The sequence below is a fragment of the Labeo rohita genome, chromosome 8, assembly GCF_022985175.1.
Source record: "Labeo rohita strain BAU-BD-2019 chromosome 8, IGBB_LRoh.1.0, whole genome shotgun sequence".
NCBI lineage: Eukaryota > Metazoa > Chordata > Actinopteri > Cypriniformes > Cyprinidae > Labeo > Labeo rohita.
Genome location: NC_066876.1, coordinates 6,557,611 through 6,577,341, shown reverse-complemented (window position 1 = coordinate 6,577,341; position 19,731 = coordinate 6,557,611). Strand labels below are relative to the sequence as shown.

Here is a 19,731-nt window from a genome sequence, read left to right as displayed (position 1 = left end):
AGCTTTAATTTAAATGTATTTAAATTTTTAGTTTTAGTAATATTAGTACTTTAAACTCAACTTATTTTATTTCAGTTAGTTGCCAAAACAACAATTCTACTTTTTTTTAAATCTAATACTGTTTTTATATTTTATTTTATTTTAATATTTTATATATTATAATATATGGGTTTGCATCTGATGCCTATAATTTTAAATATTAATCCAATTTATTTCAGTCCTTAATGAATTTTTGAAAAAGACACACAAAATATGTATAAATAGAACTACACAGTTTAGGCCCTGTTGTTCTTTTTTTATTGTTGATGATAATAGATAAAGCTGATATTTGGCCTTATATCATAGTGCTGAGTATCAGTACAGATTTTCCAAATCAATTTATATCTGATTTATGGGGACATATTTCTGTTTTGCTTGCATTTATCCACTGATGTTTTTGTTCTTGCAGCTGTGTGATACTTCTCGCTTTTTCACATTAGGCCTCCAAACGAGGGAACACACCTCAGCTCACTCCTCGAAGACCAGCCATAGATGACCTGCGAGCATCCATCATATACGGCTCAGGTCAGACACACATTAACACAAACAGATGCACAGGGAGACAGAGTTATGTTTGCACAACGGAGTACCACACCTACTGAACATCAGTGATTAAAATATCGAGATCTGCTCTATAAATCTAAAATCTTTTTTTTTCAGATGAGGAGTTGTTCTTCGATGCCCCTAGTTCACCGATCGAGGATCTGCCGTTCTTTGAGGCCTCGTCTGACTCTCTGCAGGGTTCAGCCTCTGATAAGCGTCAGTCCATGGTGCTCAAAGATCCCAAGAAGAACATGACCGAGTTCCTCTTGAGATTTGAGATCAACAAGGTCTGGTTATGCTTGTGTTAACTTGTTAACAACAAGACGGGATCATTATTTCTGTTAAGTTATTGTTACTTACAGTTGAAGTTTGCAGAATCTACAAAATGTTAATTATTTTAACAAAATAAGAGGGATCATACAAATGCGTGTTATTTTTATTTAGTACTGACCTGAATAAGATATTTCACATAAAAGGCATTTGCGTATAGTCCACAAGAGAAAATAATAGCTGAATTTATAAAAATGACCCTGTTTAAAAGTTTATATACACTTGATTCTTAATACTGTGTTGTTGCCTGAATGATCCACAGCTGTGTTTTTTTGTTTAGTGATAGTTGTTCATGAGTCCCTTGTTTGTCTTAGTTAAACTGCCCGCTGTTCTTCAGAAAAATCCTTCAGGTCCCACAAATTCTTTGGTTTTTCAGCTTTTTTTGTGTATTTTTCCATCTTTTCACACTGAGGACAACTGAGGGACTCATATGCAACTATTACAGAAGGTTCAAACATTCACTGATGCTCCAAAAGGAAACATGATGCATTAACAGCTGGGGGGTGTAAACTTTATGAATTTGATGATCAGAGTAAATTTTACTTATTTTGTCTTCTGGGAAACATGTAAGTATCCTCTGTAGCTTCTGAAGACAGTACTAAATGAAAAAATATGATATTTAGGCAAAATAAAAAAATGTACACACCCTCATCTGTTCAAAAGTTTTCACCCCCGGCTCTAAATGCATTGTTTTTCCTTCTAAAGCATCAGTGAGTATTTGAACCTTCTGTAATAGTTGCATATGAGTCCCTCAGTTGTCCTCAGTGTGAAAAGATGGATCTCAAAATCATACAGTCATTTTTGGAAAGGGTTCAAATACACAAAAATACTGAAAAACAAAGAATTTGTGGGACCTGAGCGATTTTTCTGAAGAAAAGCGGGCAGTTTAACTGTTCAGGACAAACAAGGGACTCATGAACAACTATCACTAAACAAAAAAAACATCTGTGGATCATTCAGGTAACAACACAGTATTGAGAATCAAGTGTATGTAAACTTTTAAACGGGGTCATTTTTGTATATTCAACTATTATTTTCTCTTGTGGACTACATGTAAACTACTTTTATGTGAAATATCTTGTTCAGGTCAGCACTAAATAAAAAATAACATGCATTTTGTATGATCCCTCTTATTTTTGTAAAATAATTAACATTTCGCAGATTCTGCAAGGTGTATGTAAACTTTTGACTTCAACTGTAAATGGTTCATTTGAAATTGCCTTAACATTTCAAGGCTCTTCCATTTATTTTGTTCATTCAAGTGACACTGCTTTTTCTTTGTTTCCCTCTAGCTGTCCATTCAGCTGTGTCGCTTGTCAGGCAGAGAGGAAGTGAGCGTTCTGCATCTGTTCATTGATGGATTAGGGACAGAACTCAAACTTCGCACATTTGATATGTCATCATACACCTTCCTGCGAGAGATCTGCCTAGAGTGTTCAGAGTACCTGGGTAAGTGCATTGCACAGACTACACTGCACTACTTTCTTCATCATGGATGTATTAAATTGATCAAAAGTGACAGTAAAGACATTTATAATGTTCCGAAAGATTTCTATTTTAAATAAATGCTCTTCTGTTTATCAAAATGTATCTTGGTTTCCACAAAATATGAAGTAGCTCAACTGTTTTCATGATTGATAATAACAAAAATGTTTAATGAGAGGCAACTCAGCATTTTAGAATGATTTCTGTATTCAAATATAAAAGTTCTAAACTGTTTGTGTGAAGATTCTGAGGAGGACAAGAAAGTTCACCTTATCACCACTCTGGATAATACTGAGGAAGATCTGCTCACTTTGGAATATGTCAAGGTAAATTTGCTTTATCATATTGATGTGTCATCCTCCTTTGGGTCCAGGTATATGTATATGTGCTATTTATCATCAACATGTACCATGATTCTGTACATTGTGAAGCATCAGAGAAAATTTCTCTGGCAGTTTCTTGGTTTTGGCCTGGTCTCAGCTGGTGGGTGTTAAAATCCTAGTGGGATTCTGCCGTTTTGAAGGCCATTTTATAATTTTAGCTTATAATTATTATATATTTATAATTAAGCCAAACATTAACACAGAATTAGAGCTAAAAACAGATTTGTGACTCATGATGCATGACTCATGTTAATTACAGTCCTGCTCTCAGTCAAACTCTTGGATTTAGAAACCCTAATAATCTATAATTATATATTAAATATTTGTGATCTCTCCTATATATATTATGCATGTAGGACAAGTTAATTGATTTTTTTTTTTTTTTAATCATCCTGTAGTTCATATGTTTCACATCTATTTTTTTTTTTAAGTATTAATGCAATACTTGTGAGAAAAATAATCACTGATAAAGTGATCAAGCTTATTTTTTTAACTAAAACCATAAAATGTTTTTATTACTTGAAATAAAATAAAATAGAAAAGATTTAAGGACAAAAATAACTAAAACAATAAAAACTATATAGTCATATTTACAAAATTAATTACATTTTAACTAAACTTAAAATTAAAAATGTCAAATATACAAAATGATATTCAAAATATTAAATAACAGTGTATCAGTGATATGAAATAACACTGATATGATTGTATTGGCACAGTCCTATGCATAAAACTATTCTAATAATACTACTAATAAAATAATATTCTTTTTCAGGCGGACAAAAATGCACCAGATTTCAAAACGATGTATAAAAATACAGAGCAACTAATCAAGGTAAGCTTGTTCACGGAATTTCTCTTCAGCTAATGTGAGCCAATCAGATCACAAAGCTATTAAACTGCATACTAATTGCAAATGTTTGTTAAAATACATAATCTCTGGTCTTTGCACCAGGTGAACTTCTCCTCACTGGACGTGCACCTGCACACTGAGGCGCTGCTCAACTCCATAAATTTCCTGAATAACCTCCTCCCACCACTGAAGAAAGAGGCACAAGAGGAGCAGCCTGCCTTACCCAAGGAGGAAGAGGAAGAAGAAGAGGAGGCCAAAGTAGAGGATTCTGCCGTTACCAAGAAATCTTGTGAGAAAGTTTGTTTTGTGAGGTTTTTTTGTCCTGTCATGTTGTAATTCTAATCTCATGTTGTTGGCTTTTTCTTCAGCCTCTAAGAAGTCAAAGTTTGAGGATGTGGTGAATTTGCACATCCGAGCAGACCTCAGCTGTCTGAAGGTGTTTATAAGAGGAGAGAAAGCCAGGATCTCTGAGATCAGCATAGAGGGTAATGCACGTTTCTGTAAAAGCACATAAACATGATAAAGTTGGGATATGTTACAGTGCTGCATGTTCTCTGTTCTCACCAGGGCTGGTTTCGGAAGTTCAGATGAAGAAGAAGTCTGTGGAGATTCTGGCTAATCTGAAGAACATTGTTATTCTGGATTGTGACAAAGAGGCACTGTATAAAAAGGTAGAAAGTGCCCCATTTTTAAGGATAAAAATATCATGGGAGCTAAATTATAACAGTAGAGAACTAGCACACATTTTCTATTATTTTTGTTATACAGTATTTAATTGTGTTAGGATATAATAAAATAAAAAATAAAATTATGTTATGTCTTTTAACCACAAAACAAACAATTTCATGTTTGATTTAAATTTTCTATTTTATTAGGGCCAACACAAAATTTATGAAAGAATAATTATAAATATGGAAAAATACCTATTGACTTGACCTAAAGAAATATTGGGATTTTTATTTATTCATTTATCTATTTATTTTGTATTTTGCTAATGATTGAATGATGATGTCATATAGGCAGTGTCCATCGCGGATAAGGAGGTGTTTGATTTCCGCATGGTGAACCATGTGGATGCAACAGAGGGTGACGCCTACACAGACATGCACATTGTGGACACCAGTGTAACTTTGACTGTGGGCTGCATTCAAGTCATTTTCCTCAACAAGTTTGTGTCCTCAATACTGGTAAGTGTTCACCTTATCATTTCCCCATACAAAGTTAGTTAGTGGAAACAAACTGTAATAGTATTTACACTAATAGTTATCATTTTTTGTTATTGCACCTCAGGGCTCAACGCTAAGGATTATTTCTACTGGCCCAAATTTTCGAAAGTTGTTGTTTTGATTGTTTCTGATAAATGTAACCTTTACAAATTAAGGTTACGACACCAAAAACTACTTAACTTTAATAACTCATTTAAATTTTAAATATTGTTAGGCAAGTGTACAGACTACATAGTGTTCACTGTATAAATATGGATTTAACCCTTACTAAAGTTAGTAAGTAAATAGCAATTGCAATTGCAAATGCAAATGCAAAAAAAAAGAGAAAAGTTGTGATGTTTTCAAACATAAAATATTGAATATTCATTTAGTTAATTATTACAACTGAAAAGACACTTTAAGTGTGAAATCAAAACCGTTAGTTGGTGGCAGCAAGTGACTGTTAATGAGTGAGTCATTGAGATTCAGTTGATTCAGTCAAACAGATGATTCATTCAGGAGCGAAGCATTTGACTGACTTAATGCGTGAGTTGATTCAACCAATTCATGAAACAAGTTCATTCAAAAAGCTGATTCATTCAGTAGGAAACAGTGTCACGTGTTGCTCAGAACTGCAGAACATTGTCCTTATCTTTGTTTGGAGCAATTTTTGTTGGTGAAATATGGCTATAACACCAATATTTAGTTGGTGAAATATATCTAAAGCACAAATCTCTTAATAAGTCTCTTAATATTAACTTGTTTATTGAACTTTTGTGTAAAATCAGTATAACTTTCTGATCTTGCTGATATTTGCATAAAAATGTTAGGGTAGAAGGGGCTAAATTATATTATTTGATGTTATTTCCCTCTAAACCACTAGATGGCATAAAAACATGGTGTTGCACTTTCCAAAACATTCACTTTTCAACATACACGTGCAAATTCGTCTGATCCTTGGCATGATCACAGGCAGCACCACAGAGTCGATTCTGTGTTTACTTGATCTAATATTTGATGTTTTTAAAAATGTTGTAAATTGAAGTAGCAAATGAGAATCGCTAAAATGATTCAATATATCTTGAGACAAATGCCTTAATGATTTTCAGTTTTGTTTAAGATAATTAAAACAGCAGTTTTTAAATAACAAAAGAATATGTAAAGTATGGTATTTAGGGTAAAAAGCGCCCCTGCTGTTGAGGCTAAAAGGCACAATATTAACATGATAATTAATAGAAGGCTGACTTTTCCATTTGTTGACATGACATTGTTAGACTCAGATGGTAAATATCATATATTATGTTGGGTATTTTATCTTAGACATAATCACCATGTTTAGAATGAAACTATCATATTTAAGAACATGCTATTAATCATATCAATAAAATATCATTTGTTGTTACTACTGTAAATCTATATTAAATTATGGGATCTCCTTCAATGCTTTCAGAATCTTTACATTTTAAAATGATTTTGTTTCTGTATTTTAAAATGTTTTATATTAACAGTTTAATGACAGTATATTTATTGAACAAAATATCATTATTTTATCAAATAAGCAGAAAATAGTACACACTTTGCTAAAGTGATTGTTTTGAACAGGTATTAACTTATACATTATTAAAAAAAAAACAGTATTTTAGCTAAAGTATTTGAGGTGTCAATACTGTGTGGAAAAAAACAAAACAAAAAAAGGCCCCACTTGCCACCTCATACATTTATGAGATTTTTTAACAAAGTAAACAACTTGTATGATTTTTTTTTTTTTTTTTTTTTTTTTTTTTCACACAAAATCTGTTGCTCCATAAATGTTTAATACAAATGTATGTATTTTTCTGCAATCGCACACTTTGGGCGCAGTGAAAAGCATTTTTTTTCTTAGGGGGTGCCTTCAGCTCTGTTGTACCCTACTCCGTGTGATATATGTATTTTGGTTAATTATGTAATTTATATATAAATATAAAAGACATATGATTTTGAATTTTTGGGGTATTCTAAATGCATTTTAATAGACTAAATCATGCTGTCATAGCATCTACTCTAAAAGTGCATGTGCAGAAGTTAAACCTAATACGTCTTCACATAGTGAATGTGTGCGCCCGATGGGTGTATTTTTGTTTGCTTTTTCTAAAGTGAGGGACGATAATGACAGATCGTTAAAACAACAGTTAGCCTACAGTATTATCTTAGACAATATATCACATACTCGTACGATGTGCACTGGCCCGATCAGGCAAGTGACCGTTCTGTCAACTGGCCCGAGCATCGTTCACGCTTGCCCCGGGCCATCAGGCAGTCCTTATTGTCGGGTCCTGCACCTATAAATACTATATATTTAAAGGTCCCATATTGTCAGAACGGAAATTTCCTGTCTTTTTTCATGATAACTGAGGTCTAGGGGCTATGTAACTACCATATAAGTTTCAAAACAGTCAATCCACACTAAATGCACACAGCCTGCATAAAGTAGCTGTGCATTTTCACAAGCCGCTGTGACTTCTGTAAAAATGTGATGTCTGTGAAGTATATTTTTAATGCATTTTCATCAATATAAAGCCCGATTCTTAATTTTCTAGTATACAATTATAGTTTTCCCAGTCACACTACTATGTTGAAAAAGCCATATTTTTTGTTTTAAAAATTATGTTCATATCAAATACAACCCTGGTATCCAGCTGTCCGATTTTGTAAAGTTGCTCATTCTACTCTGTATTTGAGCATGAGTATTACCACAAATATAAATTAATTTCATAGTTTTATCTTCAGTTAGTTTGTCCCAATGGTTTGTCCCATTCTCACATAATTTGCACAGTATGATGATATTTCCTCTAGAAGCACATGGATGAAACACTAGAAGTGATGTTCTCTCTCTTTTCCTTAATATTGGTTAAACTAGCAAACCTGTGTCAAGAGTGGACTAACTGACTGTCAACAGTGTTACACAAGTATTATTGCTGCAAATTTTAACTAGACAATTTAACTAAAACTTATGTTTTGTTAATGAAAATACATTTCTAAACATACCATATGCTCAGTAGTTCTGGGCGTCCATGTTGAGTACAGGCCCAAAACACTAAAAATGTCAACTAAGTTACCTGTCAACTGTGTTACCCAGTAAAGGTAACATAGTGGACAGTAGCAAACATATATGGTATTTTATGCACATATTCCTACAGATCACCTTTATTTATATGGGACAAAGCAGCAGTGTAAGGTCATGACTGGGTTTTTAGGAAAAAGGAAAACGTTTTCTTTACATTGTTCACATTCTAAATTTACCCCTAATTATAGAATGACCCATATGTGTATTGACTAATGGTCTCTCCCTTCTCTCCCTTTCTTTATTATTTCTCTTCAGGCATTTATTAATAATTTCCAGGAGGCTAAAAATGCACTGGCAGAGGTCACAGCCCAGGCAGCAGAGAAAGCAGCCACAGGAGTTTTGGAGCTGGCGGAGAGAAGCACACGTATCTCACTGGACGTAGACATCAAAGCTCCAGTTGTCTTCCTCCCACAGTCCTCTGTTTCCCACAATGTCATTGTGGCAGATCTGGGTTTAGTGACTGTAAAGAACCACTTTGAAATTGTCTCCTCTCCAACACACACCAAGATCCCCCCTGTCATGGACATCATGGCTGTGGGGCTGAGTGATCTTAAAATGTACAGGTTGGTACATTTGACACGTTTGATTAATTAATGTGATTTAACAATCCTAAAATTACATTGCATCAGTGTATTTATTTTATATTTATTTTTTATGATACATCTTCTATATTTTCTCAGGACCACATTCACTGATAGTCAATTTAAGGGGGAAATTCAGTTACTCAAGCCAGTCAACATGGACCTGTCAATCAAACGCAATCTCTCTGCCTCCTGGTATCACAGCATACCTGACATCCAGATCAACGCACACCTCAAACCCATGAGCGTAAGTATACACATACTGTATCTGTGTCTGGTTTAAGATGAAGGGCATATTGCAGCTAATATTAATTTTCGTTTAATCCAGCTGATCTTGAGTCAGGAGGACCTAACTGTAGTGCTGAAGACTCTGAGTGAGAATCTGTCGGAGACGTCTGATGCTCCTCCAGCTCCATCCAGCACTGATAAAGGAGATACAGTTTCTACCAAGGATTCTCAGAGTTCTGGAGGTATGAAACGCACACAAATAGAGATCGTTAAACTTTATCAATTATTAATGCATATGTTATGTCAAGCATGTGTTCTGTGTACTTTCTGTGTCTCTGACTTTTCTTGCAATGGATATCCTGCTGTTTGAGCATTAATTAAGGGCCATTCTACAAAAAGTGTTGTAAATAACGTCATAACAATTCTATATTTTATAAGTAAATATATTTTTACAAAAACAAAAAATTGTCACGATTTAAATGTATTTGATTGCATCTTTTAAAGATTTACCAATATTTTTTAAAATGCATTTTACTTTCAATATACATCAAGCCTTATACATTTAAATTTCACAGCATTTTTTAACCGTTTTTGCATGTGTTTTTTTTTTTTCTTCAAAATAACAAAGAAACACTGTACAGTATAACATTGTTTACTCATCATGAGCTATATGTACCTATATTTATATACTGTATAATTTAACATTTAAAATTTTTATGTAATTATTATTTTACATTTTAACCAAAGATTCAACGTCACTGGGATTAAAAATATTACATTTATTCAATTATTAAAAAATCCTCACTCTTGTGTAAAATAATTGTGAGAAGTTTTAATTCAAAATGTTAGCTTAAAAAATGATTTAAAGTGTTTTTTTTTTTTTTTTTTTTTTTTAAGTGATGTCAGTCGATTTAAAAAAAAAAAAAAAAAACAAATTAATCACACATTTTTTCTGAAATTAATTGTGATTAATCGTGATTAATCCCACCTAACATTCAAGTTTTTAAATATACTTTTATATTGCAATAATTTCATGTAGGGCTGGGCGAAAAAAAAATAAATTATCACTATAATTTATTTTTATTTCTTTCAAGTTTAAAGGCAGATTTAGCTTCAGTGTGAAACTTGTAAAAAACGAACGGTTAATTGTGGTTTTAAACTTTTCTTTATGGTCAGAACATGACAAACACTTCACGTTTTAATTCTTTACAATTTTCCAGTCATTTTTCCTTAATAAAATAAATTAAAATAATAATAATAATAATAATAATAATAATAATAAAAATTCTTAGTTCTACATGTTCTAATAAGTACAATTTTTAAATATTTAAAATAATGAATTTTTTAATGCTGTTAAACTGGAAAAATTAATCGCCTGCATTAACAAGCTAATTTTGACAGCATTGTTTTTTCTGTTTTGTAATAATTAAAGTATGATTAAGGTATTAAGATAATGTTCTCAAACCCTTTTTTGTGTTGTTTTATAGGGAACACGGTTGTGACTGCAGCAGTGGTTGAGGGCCAGAAAACAGGCAAACTAAAGAACACTCTGAAAGTAGACTTCAAGTTTGACTCCATGACACTCGTCTTGTACAGCCCCAGCAACGAGGTGACAAAATACTCTCAATTCATAGTAGACAAGGGTGTAATAATTACATGTAAAAACCAGTTTTGGATATTTTGTGTTCTGGTTCAGTTTCGGTTTATCTGTTTGCATGCATGCAGATCCATTTATCAGACTCCCGTGATGAGAGTTTGAAGTTGGCAGAGTTCACGCTGGGCACCATCTCCACCACTGTGCACATGTTCTCTGACAGCTCCATGAAAGCCTCTCTCAAACTCACAAACTGTCTGCTGGATGACAAGAGACAGAGGGTCAAAATGATCACGTCCAGGTAGATCACACGCAGATCATGACCCAATTTATGTTAAATCATGGTACACTACCAGTCAAAGTTTTTAAACAGTAAGATTTTTAATGTTTTTTTTTTTTTTAAAGAAGTTTCTTCTGCTCACCATGCCTGCATTTATTTGATCCAAAGTCTAGCAAAAACAGTAAAATTACTATTTTTGTTTTTTACTATTACTACTTTTCTATTTGAATATATTTTAAAATGTAATTTATTTCTGTGATCAAAGCTAAATTTGCAGCATCATTTCTCCAGTCTTCAGTGTCACATGATCCTTCAGAAATCATTCTAATATGCTGTTCAAGAAACATTTATTATTATTATTATTATTATTATTATTATTATTATCAATATTTAAAACAGTTGAGTAATTTTTGTTTTGTCAGGATTCTATGATGAATATAAAGATCCAAAAATCAGCATTTATCTGAAATAAAAAAAGCTTTTGTAACATTATACACTAAACCATTCAAAAGCTTGGAGTCTTATTTTTTTTTGGGTGGGGAAAGAAATGATGGAAATTATTTTTTTATTTTTTTATTTTTTTAGCAAGGATGCTTTAAATTAACCGAAAGTGATAATAAAGATATTTATAATGTTACAAAAGATTTCTGAAAGATTTCTATTTCTGATAAATGCTGTTCTTCTGAACTTTCTATTCATCAAAGAAACCTGAAAAAATCTACTCAGCTCTTTTTAGCAGGTTTTTAGCAGCAAATCTTTAAAATATATTTAAATCGAAAACAGTTATTTTAAATATTAAGAATATATATATGTATATATTTTTCTGCTTTATCTTTAATTTGGATCAAATAAATGCAGGCTTAGTGAACAGAAGAGACTTCTTTGAAAAAAACATTAAAAATCTTGCTGTTCAAAAACGTTTGACTGGTAGTGTATGTGTACAAATATAATGTTCTTCCTACCCCATAAAGTTGACATTAGAATCATTTTGTTATTGGTAATTTTTTTTTTTTTTTTTTTTTGCTCTGTGCATAGAGAACCTCTTTATCTGACATTGCTGTTAGAACATTTATATTTGAAAACATTTTTGCACAAAATATATGACAAAAAAATCCAATTAATTGATTAATCAACGAAAGAACCAACTGATTAATTGGTTATTAAAAATTGTTTATTGTGACTATGGTAAATAAAGTTAGTCGTTCAGTGACTAAATGTCAGTAACTGTGTTATGTGCTTTAATTTCATGGTGCTGTAGGATGATAGCGATGCGTCAGGGCAGGGAAGGAAATGTGATGGTAGACGTGAGTTACCGACAAGGCCGGGACGGCACCGTTCTAGACACCTTGGTTCAGGACCTCTGTCTGTGTGCCAGTATGGAGTTCCTGCTCACAGTAGCTGATGTCTTTCTTAAAGCTATGGCAGACGGCTTCTCTGGTCCCCCTAAAAACAATAAACAACCTGCCAGTTCGTCTAAAGACCCAGGTTGGTGATTTGTACTTCACTACTACCTTGAAGAAGACTAGCTGTTTTAACTGGCTATTTGTGCTTTTTTGCTTGTTATTTGGATTTGGAGATTCTTATTGAAATTTTGAAAGAATTTGAAATTTCAAATTTTCCCCGTAAGAGCAGGCACAGCCTTCTGTAAATTTAATGTGTCTGGCTTCCAATCTCATCCCCTTCCAGCTCTTTTAACTGTACAAAACAGCAGTTTTTCCACTTGATATTGCACTGGTGTGCCTTACCAATTTTGTTTTAATGTATTATCTTAATTATAAACACACTGGTTTTTAGTGCAAACAATTTTACCATTTACTGCACAATGTTATTCTTCACGTTATTTCCTTACGGCGGCTTATAAACTGGAAGTCTAACACATTACCAGAAGACAGCTTCCTTCCACATTAAAAAATATGGTGGATAACAGTGAAAAAAATGGAATGCCGGAAAATTCTGTCAGTGGCAGGGAAGCATTGTGTCATAAATGACAGAAACTATGGTGATTTGTGTCTTTTCTTTGCTAGCGGTTCCTGCAGTGCCAGTGGTTGCCAAAACTGAGATGAACATTGTGGTAAAGAATCCTGAGATTGTTTTTGTGGCCGACCTCACACGCGCTGAAGCTCCGGCTCTCGTTATGACGACGCAGTGTGAGCTGGTGATGAAGAACGAGCCCAGTGGTCAGTCGATGACGGCCGCCATTTCAGACCTGAAGGTGGTGGCGTGTCCATTCCTGAGAGAGAAGCGGGAGCACAATGTGACGACGGTGCTTCAGCCCTGTCAGGTTTTCTTCCAGAGCAACCAGTCGCCTTCGCAGCCACAGACCATCGAGCTGTCCATCAGCTCCCTCACGCTCAAGGTAAGGCTGAACATGGGATTCTGTGATCATGTGAAATTGTGACCATATAATTCTGAAATTATTAGCATTTTAATGAGATAGTTTACCCAAAAATGTACATTCTGTCATTAATTAATCACCCTCATGATGTTCTAAAGCTGGTGGAATTTCGTTCATCTTCAGAACACAAATTAAAATGTTTTCGATGAAATCCAAGAGCTTTCTGGCCCTGCATAGACAGCAACGCAACTGACACGTTCAAGACCCAGAAAGGTAGCAAGGGCATCGATAAAATAGTCCATGTGACATCAATGGTTCAACCTTAACCCTTTCAGACCCTGCATCCATTGAAATGGACATCACATGATTTTTTGTTTAAACCAATAAAATGTTATGTTTTTAAAGTATGAGCAATGCCTAGTCACTGATTGGTCCCTGATCAACCAATTAAAATGAAGATCTGACTCCTAAATTATTCTGATTGAGCTAGAGACATCACAAAAGAGAGACATGATAACCAACTAGACAGGAAGAGGAGGAACCCCATATTTTACATTTTATATACAGAATTATGTTAATGGTAGATTCATCAACTTGCACCGGTTGTAAAATTAAGACTATAAAATGATAATATTTAAAGTTATTTTGAAGATCTGTCAGAGCTGCAGAACACAGGATTTTTTTAAAATTTACTGTCCATCGCAATGGACATCAGGTCTTAGCAGGAACCTCATGGATTAGTTGTATAACAGATTGAGAAATTTGTGCAAGCATTTCAAAGCTAAATACAGAGGTACAAATTCAAATGTTAATGTTTTATGAACATTGATGTTAATTAATGCAATTAATATTAATATGATTTCATTTATGTCTTCAGAGTGACTATAATCTGTAGGTCAATTTTTCATTGGTTTTATTGAGAAACAGCCATAGTGGATGAGATCAGTGAATACAGAGCAACACACACACTCACACCACTTCCACACACACTGATGCCTTGATGCTATTATGCACACAATCATATATTTATCAAAACAATCAGCAAGTACACATAAACCCATACATATACACACAAAGACATTTATACATATACTCAGATTCACCCACTTCAACCAAAAAACAAGTTTTTTTGAGACTTCATATCATTTTACTTTTTTTCCACATTCTTATGGCACTGTTCATTCTTACAGTATGTGTTCTGTTCAAAATTTTAAACACTAGTTCAACTATAGTGCACAAACACTACTTACTATGTATGGTTAAAATATGCGGATTTTTTTTTTATTCAGTCCTGGCGTCCATTGTAGAAAATGAGTTTGCACAAATCTTTTTTAGACTCATTTATATGTTGGAGAAGAGCAAATATCAAGAGGAAAACTATTTTTTTGTCCAGTGAAAAAAATTCAGGTCTGAAAGGGTTAAGAATACTTTTTGTGCACAAAGAAAACAAAAACAATGACTTTATTCAACAATTTCTAATCTTCTGTGTCAGACTGACAAGAGTTTACAAGATTACTACAATGCATGAGTGGTGAAAACTGACACAGAAGAGAAGAAATTGTTAAATAAAGTTGTTATTTTTGTTTTCTTTGTACACAAAAACCATTTTCTTAGCTTCATAACATTACAGATGAACCACTGATGTCACATGGACTATTTTAGGACCTTATTATTTCCGTGATCCAAAGCCAGTCATAAAACAGAATTTACTGAATAACGCAGAATGTCACAGAATTTGTCAAAGTTTGGATGAATTAATCAAAAGTAGGTCATTACGCTTAAATCAAATTGTGATATGGATTAGTGTCTGTAAATATCAAGCCAAAAAAATAGCATTTAAATATGAATCCTGCATGTCTCTGTATGAATAAATGAGGATATAAATACATCAGAACTGCTCTGAAAGTCTATTCATGCCTTTTACCGTTTCATTTGAGTGCAACTAGCGGCATATCATATACACACAGGACTGTAAAGGTATTCACGGCAACCCATTAAAATAAAAGTCTGGTTTAACTTGACATGGTGCCAGAAATATATTACTATTGTTCAGTAAAATGTATACTACTACTATTACTACTACTACTAAAATGAAATAAACATTATTTTAAAGTAATAATCACACAACATTTCTTCCATGTGTTTATTTTAATAATAAATCCCCTTTGTTTGCCAACAAATAAAGTTTGTTTCATTTTCAGTAGTTAAAAGAGAAATTAAATTAATGTTTTATGCCTTCAATCTATGACTAGAAAAAATTAAATATCCCACACACTGAGGGGAAAAAAGGCTATTTTAAGAACACATTTGATTAAATTAAGTTGTTTTTATGCATTCAAATAATTAGACTAAAGCACAAATTTGATAACAAGAGAAGAAATGGTGAGAAAAAAATAAAACATTTCATAGGGCCCTAAACATGTAATTTTTGTTAAACTTGTAATAAACTGATGTGAAATTCTGTAAGTTTCAGGATTTTAATTAATTACATGCTTAATGGTTAATAAAATTTAATTTAACCATTAAAAAGGAGTCAAGAAAAATTAAAATGGAAAACAACAGAATTTGGAAAAAAAAAAAAAATTATGAACAAATAAAACAAATTTCATAGAGCCCTACTATTTTTTTAGGCACCATAGTACTTTTTTCATGAATGTAATTTCTGCCTGAGTCCCAGTGGATTGCATCAGCTGTGGGGATGAAGACTACAACTCCCATGATCCCACACTCACTCAGAACCTCATCAAACTACACCTTTGGTTCTTTGTTTGTTTTGAATTAGCACTCTCTAGCAGTGAAAACTTACATATTGTGGCTTTAACAATCTCCTTACTACCTCAATGGGTCTTGAAAGTGTCAGTTGTGTTGCTGTCTATGCAGGGTCAGAAAGCTCTCAAATTTCATCAAAAATATTACTAAATTTTAATATATTAATAAATTAGTATTAATAAATGTTAAGATGAGCAAAGGTCTTAGAATGACATGAGGACAAGTTATTAATGACAGACATTTCATTTTTGAGTGAGCTGTAGTATAGCTATAATATAGTATTTTTAATTCTGAGGGTAAGAGGGTGTAAAAAATAAATAAATTCTAATTGCTTTTTTGGTTCCTTGAAACACATTATAACAGGACTTCAATGGAAATATGCTGCAGAAGTATTGAAAATGACCCCTTTCCTACCCTGTCCACTCTCTTTCTGTTCCCTAAGGTGTCTCCCATCATCATAAACACCGTCATCACCATTCAGTCAGCGCTGAGCCCTGCAGCTGAGACCCCTGAGGAACTGGAGAGCCCCGTGCCACAGGATCTGTGGGAACGTCGCAACCTGAAAGACCTAAAGCTCTGGTTCCTGGAGGAGGAGGAAGAGAAAGTCACCCAGACTGTTATTCCACTCGTTCCTCATGGAGAATATCTCAAAATGAACATCCACTCCATCTGCCTGACGCTGGAGGCCGGGGTGGGCCATCGCACCGTGCCTATGCTGCTGGCCAAGGCCTCGTTCCAGGGAGACGTGAAAAATTGGAGTACTCTCATTAACCTGCACTGTCACCTGGACCTGGAGGTCAGAGGATATTGTCATACATTGTACACATACAGTTGAGGTCAAAAGTTTACATGCATCTTGCAGAATCTGCAAAATGTTAATTATTTTACCAAAATAAGAGGGATCATACAAAATGCATGTTATTGTTTATTTAGTGTTGACCTGAATAAGATATTTCACATAAAAAGATGTTTACATATAGTCAACAAGAGAAAATAATAGTTGAATTTATAAAAATTACATTCAAAGTTTACATACTCTTTATTCTTAATACTGTGTTGTTACCTGAATGATCTACAGAACTTTTTGAATTTTATATCGTCTCCTGGGAAACTTCTGTAGCTTCTGAAGGGCAGTACCAAATGGGGAAAAAAAGGACATTTAGGTAAAATAATAAAAATGTACACATCTTCACTCGATTCAAAAGTTTTCACCCCCCCGGGCTCTTAATGCATTGTTTTTCCTTCTGGAGCGTCAGTGAGTGTTCAAACCTTTTGTAATAGTTGCATATGAGTCTCTCAGTTGTCCTCAGTGTGAAAAGATGGATCTCAAAATCATATAGTCATTGTTGGAAAGGGTTCAAATATACAAAAATGCTGAAAAACCAAAGAATTTGTGGGAGCTGAAGGATTTTTCTGAAGAACAGCAGGCAGTTTAACTGTTCAGGACAAACAAGCGACTCATGAACAACCATCACTAAACAATGTGAATCATTCAAGTAACAACACGATATTAAAAATCAAGAGTATGTAAATGTTTGGACAGGGTCATTTTTATAAATTCAACTATTATTTTCTCTTGTGGACTATACAGTATGTAAACGTCTTTTATGTAAAATATTTAATTCAGGTCAGCACTAAATAAAAATAACATGCATTTTGTATGATCCTTCTTATTTTGGTAAAATAATTAACTTCTTTGCTTCAACCCTAATCAAACGCACCTGAACAAGCTAATCAAGGTCTGACGGGTTACTAGAAAGTTACAGGCAAGTGAGTTTTACTTAGGGATGGAGCTGAACTCTGCAGGGCGGGGCAAGCAGAGCTCATTAACATTTAAAGCAGCCTCGACCAGAACAGGATGATTTTTGCAGAGCTGATTTTGGCAAGGTAAAAAGGGTGTTGTTTTACACAACCATTGAGAATTTTTAACCAAAGTATATTATAGACTTTTCATTAAGACCCTAAAGAATCATATCAATTTGTGGAAAATGAGCATCCGATGACCCCTTTAACATTTGAATTTTAATCTTCTTTTTTTTACCACATCTAGTCAGCAGTTTGTCAAACAGTGCCAGAACCATTTTAACTGCTTTGCTAGCCTTGCAACTTTGTACTTTAACCTGCACCCCATTTTAACATGACTCAAAATAACGTGAGGTGCTAAAAAACAGTGAAATGTGACATTAACAAAATGTCTATTCTTTTTGTCTTATAACAAGTTGTTTGTTTCCTGTAGGTGAATTATTATAATGAGATGATGGGTTTATGGGAACCACTGTTGGAGCCACTTGATGATGAGGAGAAGGATGGCTTCAGACCATGGACACTAGCAATGAAGGTTAGCTTTTGTTTCATGCCCTAATCTGGCAAAACTTTTCATAAGTTCATATCATAAATAATATTATGTCTACAGATGAAGAAGAAGCCAGTGTCTTATTCAGGAGTATCTGATGAGGTGGACGGCAGTGTGCCTGATTATAAAACGGTCATCAGCTTCACAAGCAAAGACCAGCTTAACGTCACTCTCACCAAGTGCGGCCTGAACATGCTCAGCAATCTAGGAACGGTAGGAGATTAAGATGATTGCAGTGTTGAGATGGTTAAAACGGGTATTCTTTCTCTTACAGATGTTACAGATGAGTGGTTTCTTCTGTTTGGTTTGTAGGCATTCGCAGAGGCCACTAAGCAGACTGCCGAGTGCTTTCAGACAGACCAGGCTCCGTTTGTGGTTAAGAATCGTTTGGGTTTGCCGGTGTCAGTGCTGCACAGTGAAGTGTTTAGACCTATCGGTAAAGAGTCTAAAAATCGTGTGGTAGAGCTCCTGGATGGAGAGAGCCTGAATATGGACTACACCCTCACCGCTGAGTCCAGTGACCAGTTCTCAGCCATGACCAGCCTCAGTGCTAAAAACTACATACAGCCCAGTAAGACTGCATAACAACCCATGACCTATATACTTGACTTTTATGAATATATATCACAAAATTACTAGTACATTCTTGCATTTTTAAAACATTTTAATAATCTAAAGAATGTTTTCCATTATAAAGAACTTTTTTTGTGGAATGGAAAAGTTCCATTATTGTTACATGTTCTTCACTGAGCCATCAATGTCAATAAACAGCCTTTATTTTTAAGAATGTGTGCAATATAGGCATCCGTTTGCACTCTAACAAGTGACAAATTACATAAATGATTCCATAGTTGTATATTTGCATATTAATGTTTTAGTTGCATTCTGCAAACTGCAAGAAAAAAAGTATTCTTTGTATTCCTCTTCTCCAGCTCCAGTTGGCCACACCACTGCAAGTGAGATCCCACTAATCAAAACTGGACGGGACATGTACAGCGTCATGCACCGTGACTCGGGTGTCACACGATTCTTTGTCTGTCAGATTTACACCGTCGAGGGAAGCAAATATGTCAAGATCCGCTCTCCTTTCCAGGTGGATATATTTAAAACCTACACACAAACACACACTTTGAAAATAGACCCCTCAGACTCTTCACTTTGGAAACTACTACCCATTAAAGGATAAGTTCACTTCCAGGCTAAAAATTTCCTGATGATTTACTCACTTCATGTCATCCAAGATGTTCATGTCTGTCTGTCTTTAGCCGAAAAGAAATGAAGGTTTTTGAGGAAAACATTCCAGGATTTTTCTCCATATAGTGGACTTCAATGGGGATCAATGGGTTAAAAGTCTAAATTGCAGTTTTACTGCAGCTTTAAAGGGCTCTACACAATCCCAGCCGAGGAATAAGGGCCTTATATAGCGAAACGATTGGTCATTTTCTAAAAAAAAAAAAAATGTATATACTTTTTGACCATAAGTGCTCACCTTGCAGTAGCTCGACCTCATGCATTACATAGTCACGTTGGAAAGGTCACGTGTGACTCAGCCAGAAGTACAGACCCAATGTTTACAAAGTGAACGTGCAAAGAAAGTCAAACGCCCTTTACAAAAAAAAGGTAAAACGACGTCGGCGATTTCCGCCCCTC

General features: G+C 34.1%; 1 protein-coding gene across 3 annotated transcripts in view; it reads left to right on the top strand.

Moving 5' to 3' along the window:
* Positions 1-19,731, top strand: part of vps13a (vacuolar protein sorting 13 homolog A) — a 60,993-nt gene that overhangs the window by 19,462 nt on the left and 21,800 nt on the right. For all 3 annotated transcript variants that reach the window (XM_051116580.1, XM_051116582.1, XM_051116581.1), the window contains 21 exons: positions 480-564; positions 700-869; positions 2,205-2,361; positions 2,641-2,723; positions 3,556-3,615; positions 3,736-3,922; positions 4,002-4,118; positions 4,201-4,304; positions 4,653-4,820; positions 8,197-8,504; positions 8,622-8,769; positions 8,851-8,992; positions 10,238-10,359; positions 10,476-10,645; positions 11,883-12,109; positions 12,649-12,980; positions 16,171-16,524; positions 17,965-18,066; positions 18,142-18,294; positions 18,394-18,652; positions 19,014-19,174. In XM_051116580.1, coding sequence (XP_050972537.1) covers positions 480-564; positions 700-869; positions 2,205-2,361; positions 2,641-2,723; positions 3,556-3,615; positions 3,736-3,922; positions 4,002-4,118; positions 4,201-4,304; positions 4,653-4,820; positions 8,197-8,504; positions 8,622-8,769; positions 8,851-8,992; positions 10,238-10,359; positions 10,476-10,645; positions 11,883-12,109; positions 12,649-12,980; positions 16,171-16,524; positions 17,965-18,066; positions 18,142-18,294; positions 18,394-18,652; positions 19,014-19,174 — 3,609 coding nt within the window. The remainder of the gene's footprint in view (positions 1-479; positions 565-699; positions 870-2,204; positions 2,362-2,640; positions 2,724-3,555; positions 3,616-3,735; positions 3,923-4,001; positions 4,119-4,200; positions 4,305-4,652; positions 4,821-8,196; positions 8,505-8,621; positions 8,770-8,850; positions 8,993-10,237; positions 10,360-10,475; positions 10,646-11,882; positions 12,110-12,648; positions 12,981-16,170; positions 16,525-17,964; positions 18,067-18,141; positions 18,295-18,393; positions 18,653-19,013; positions 19,175-19,731) is intronic.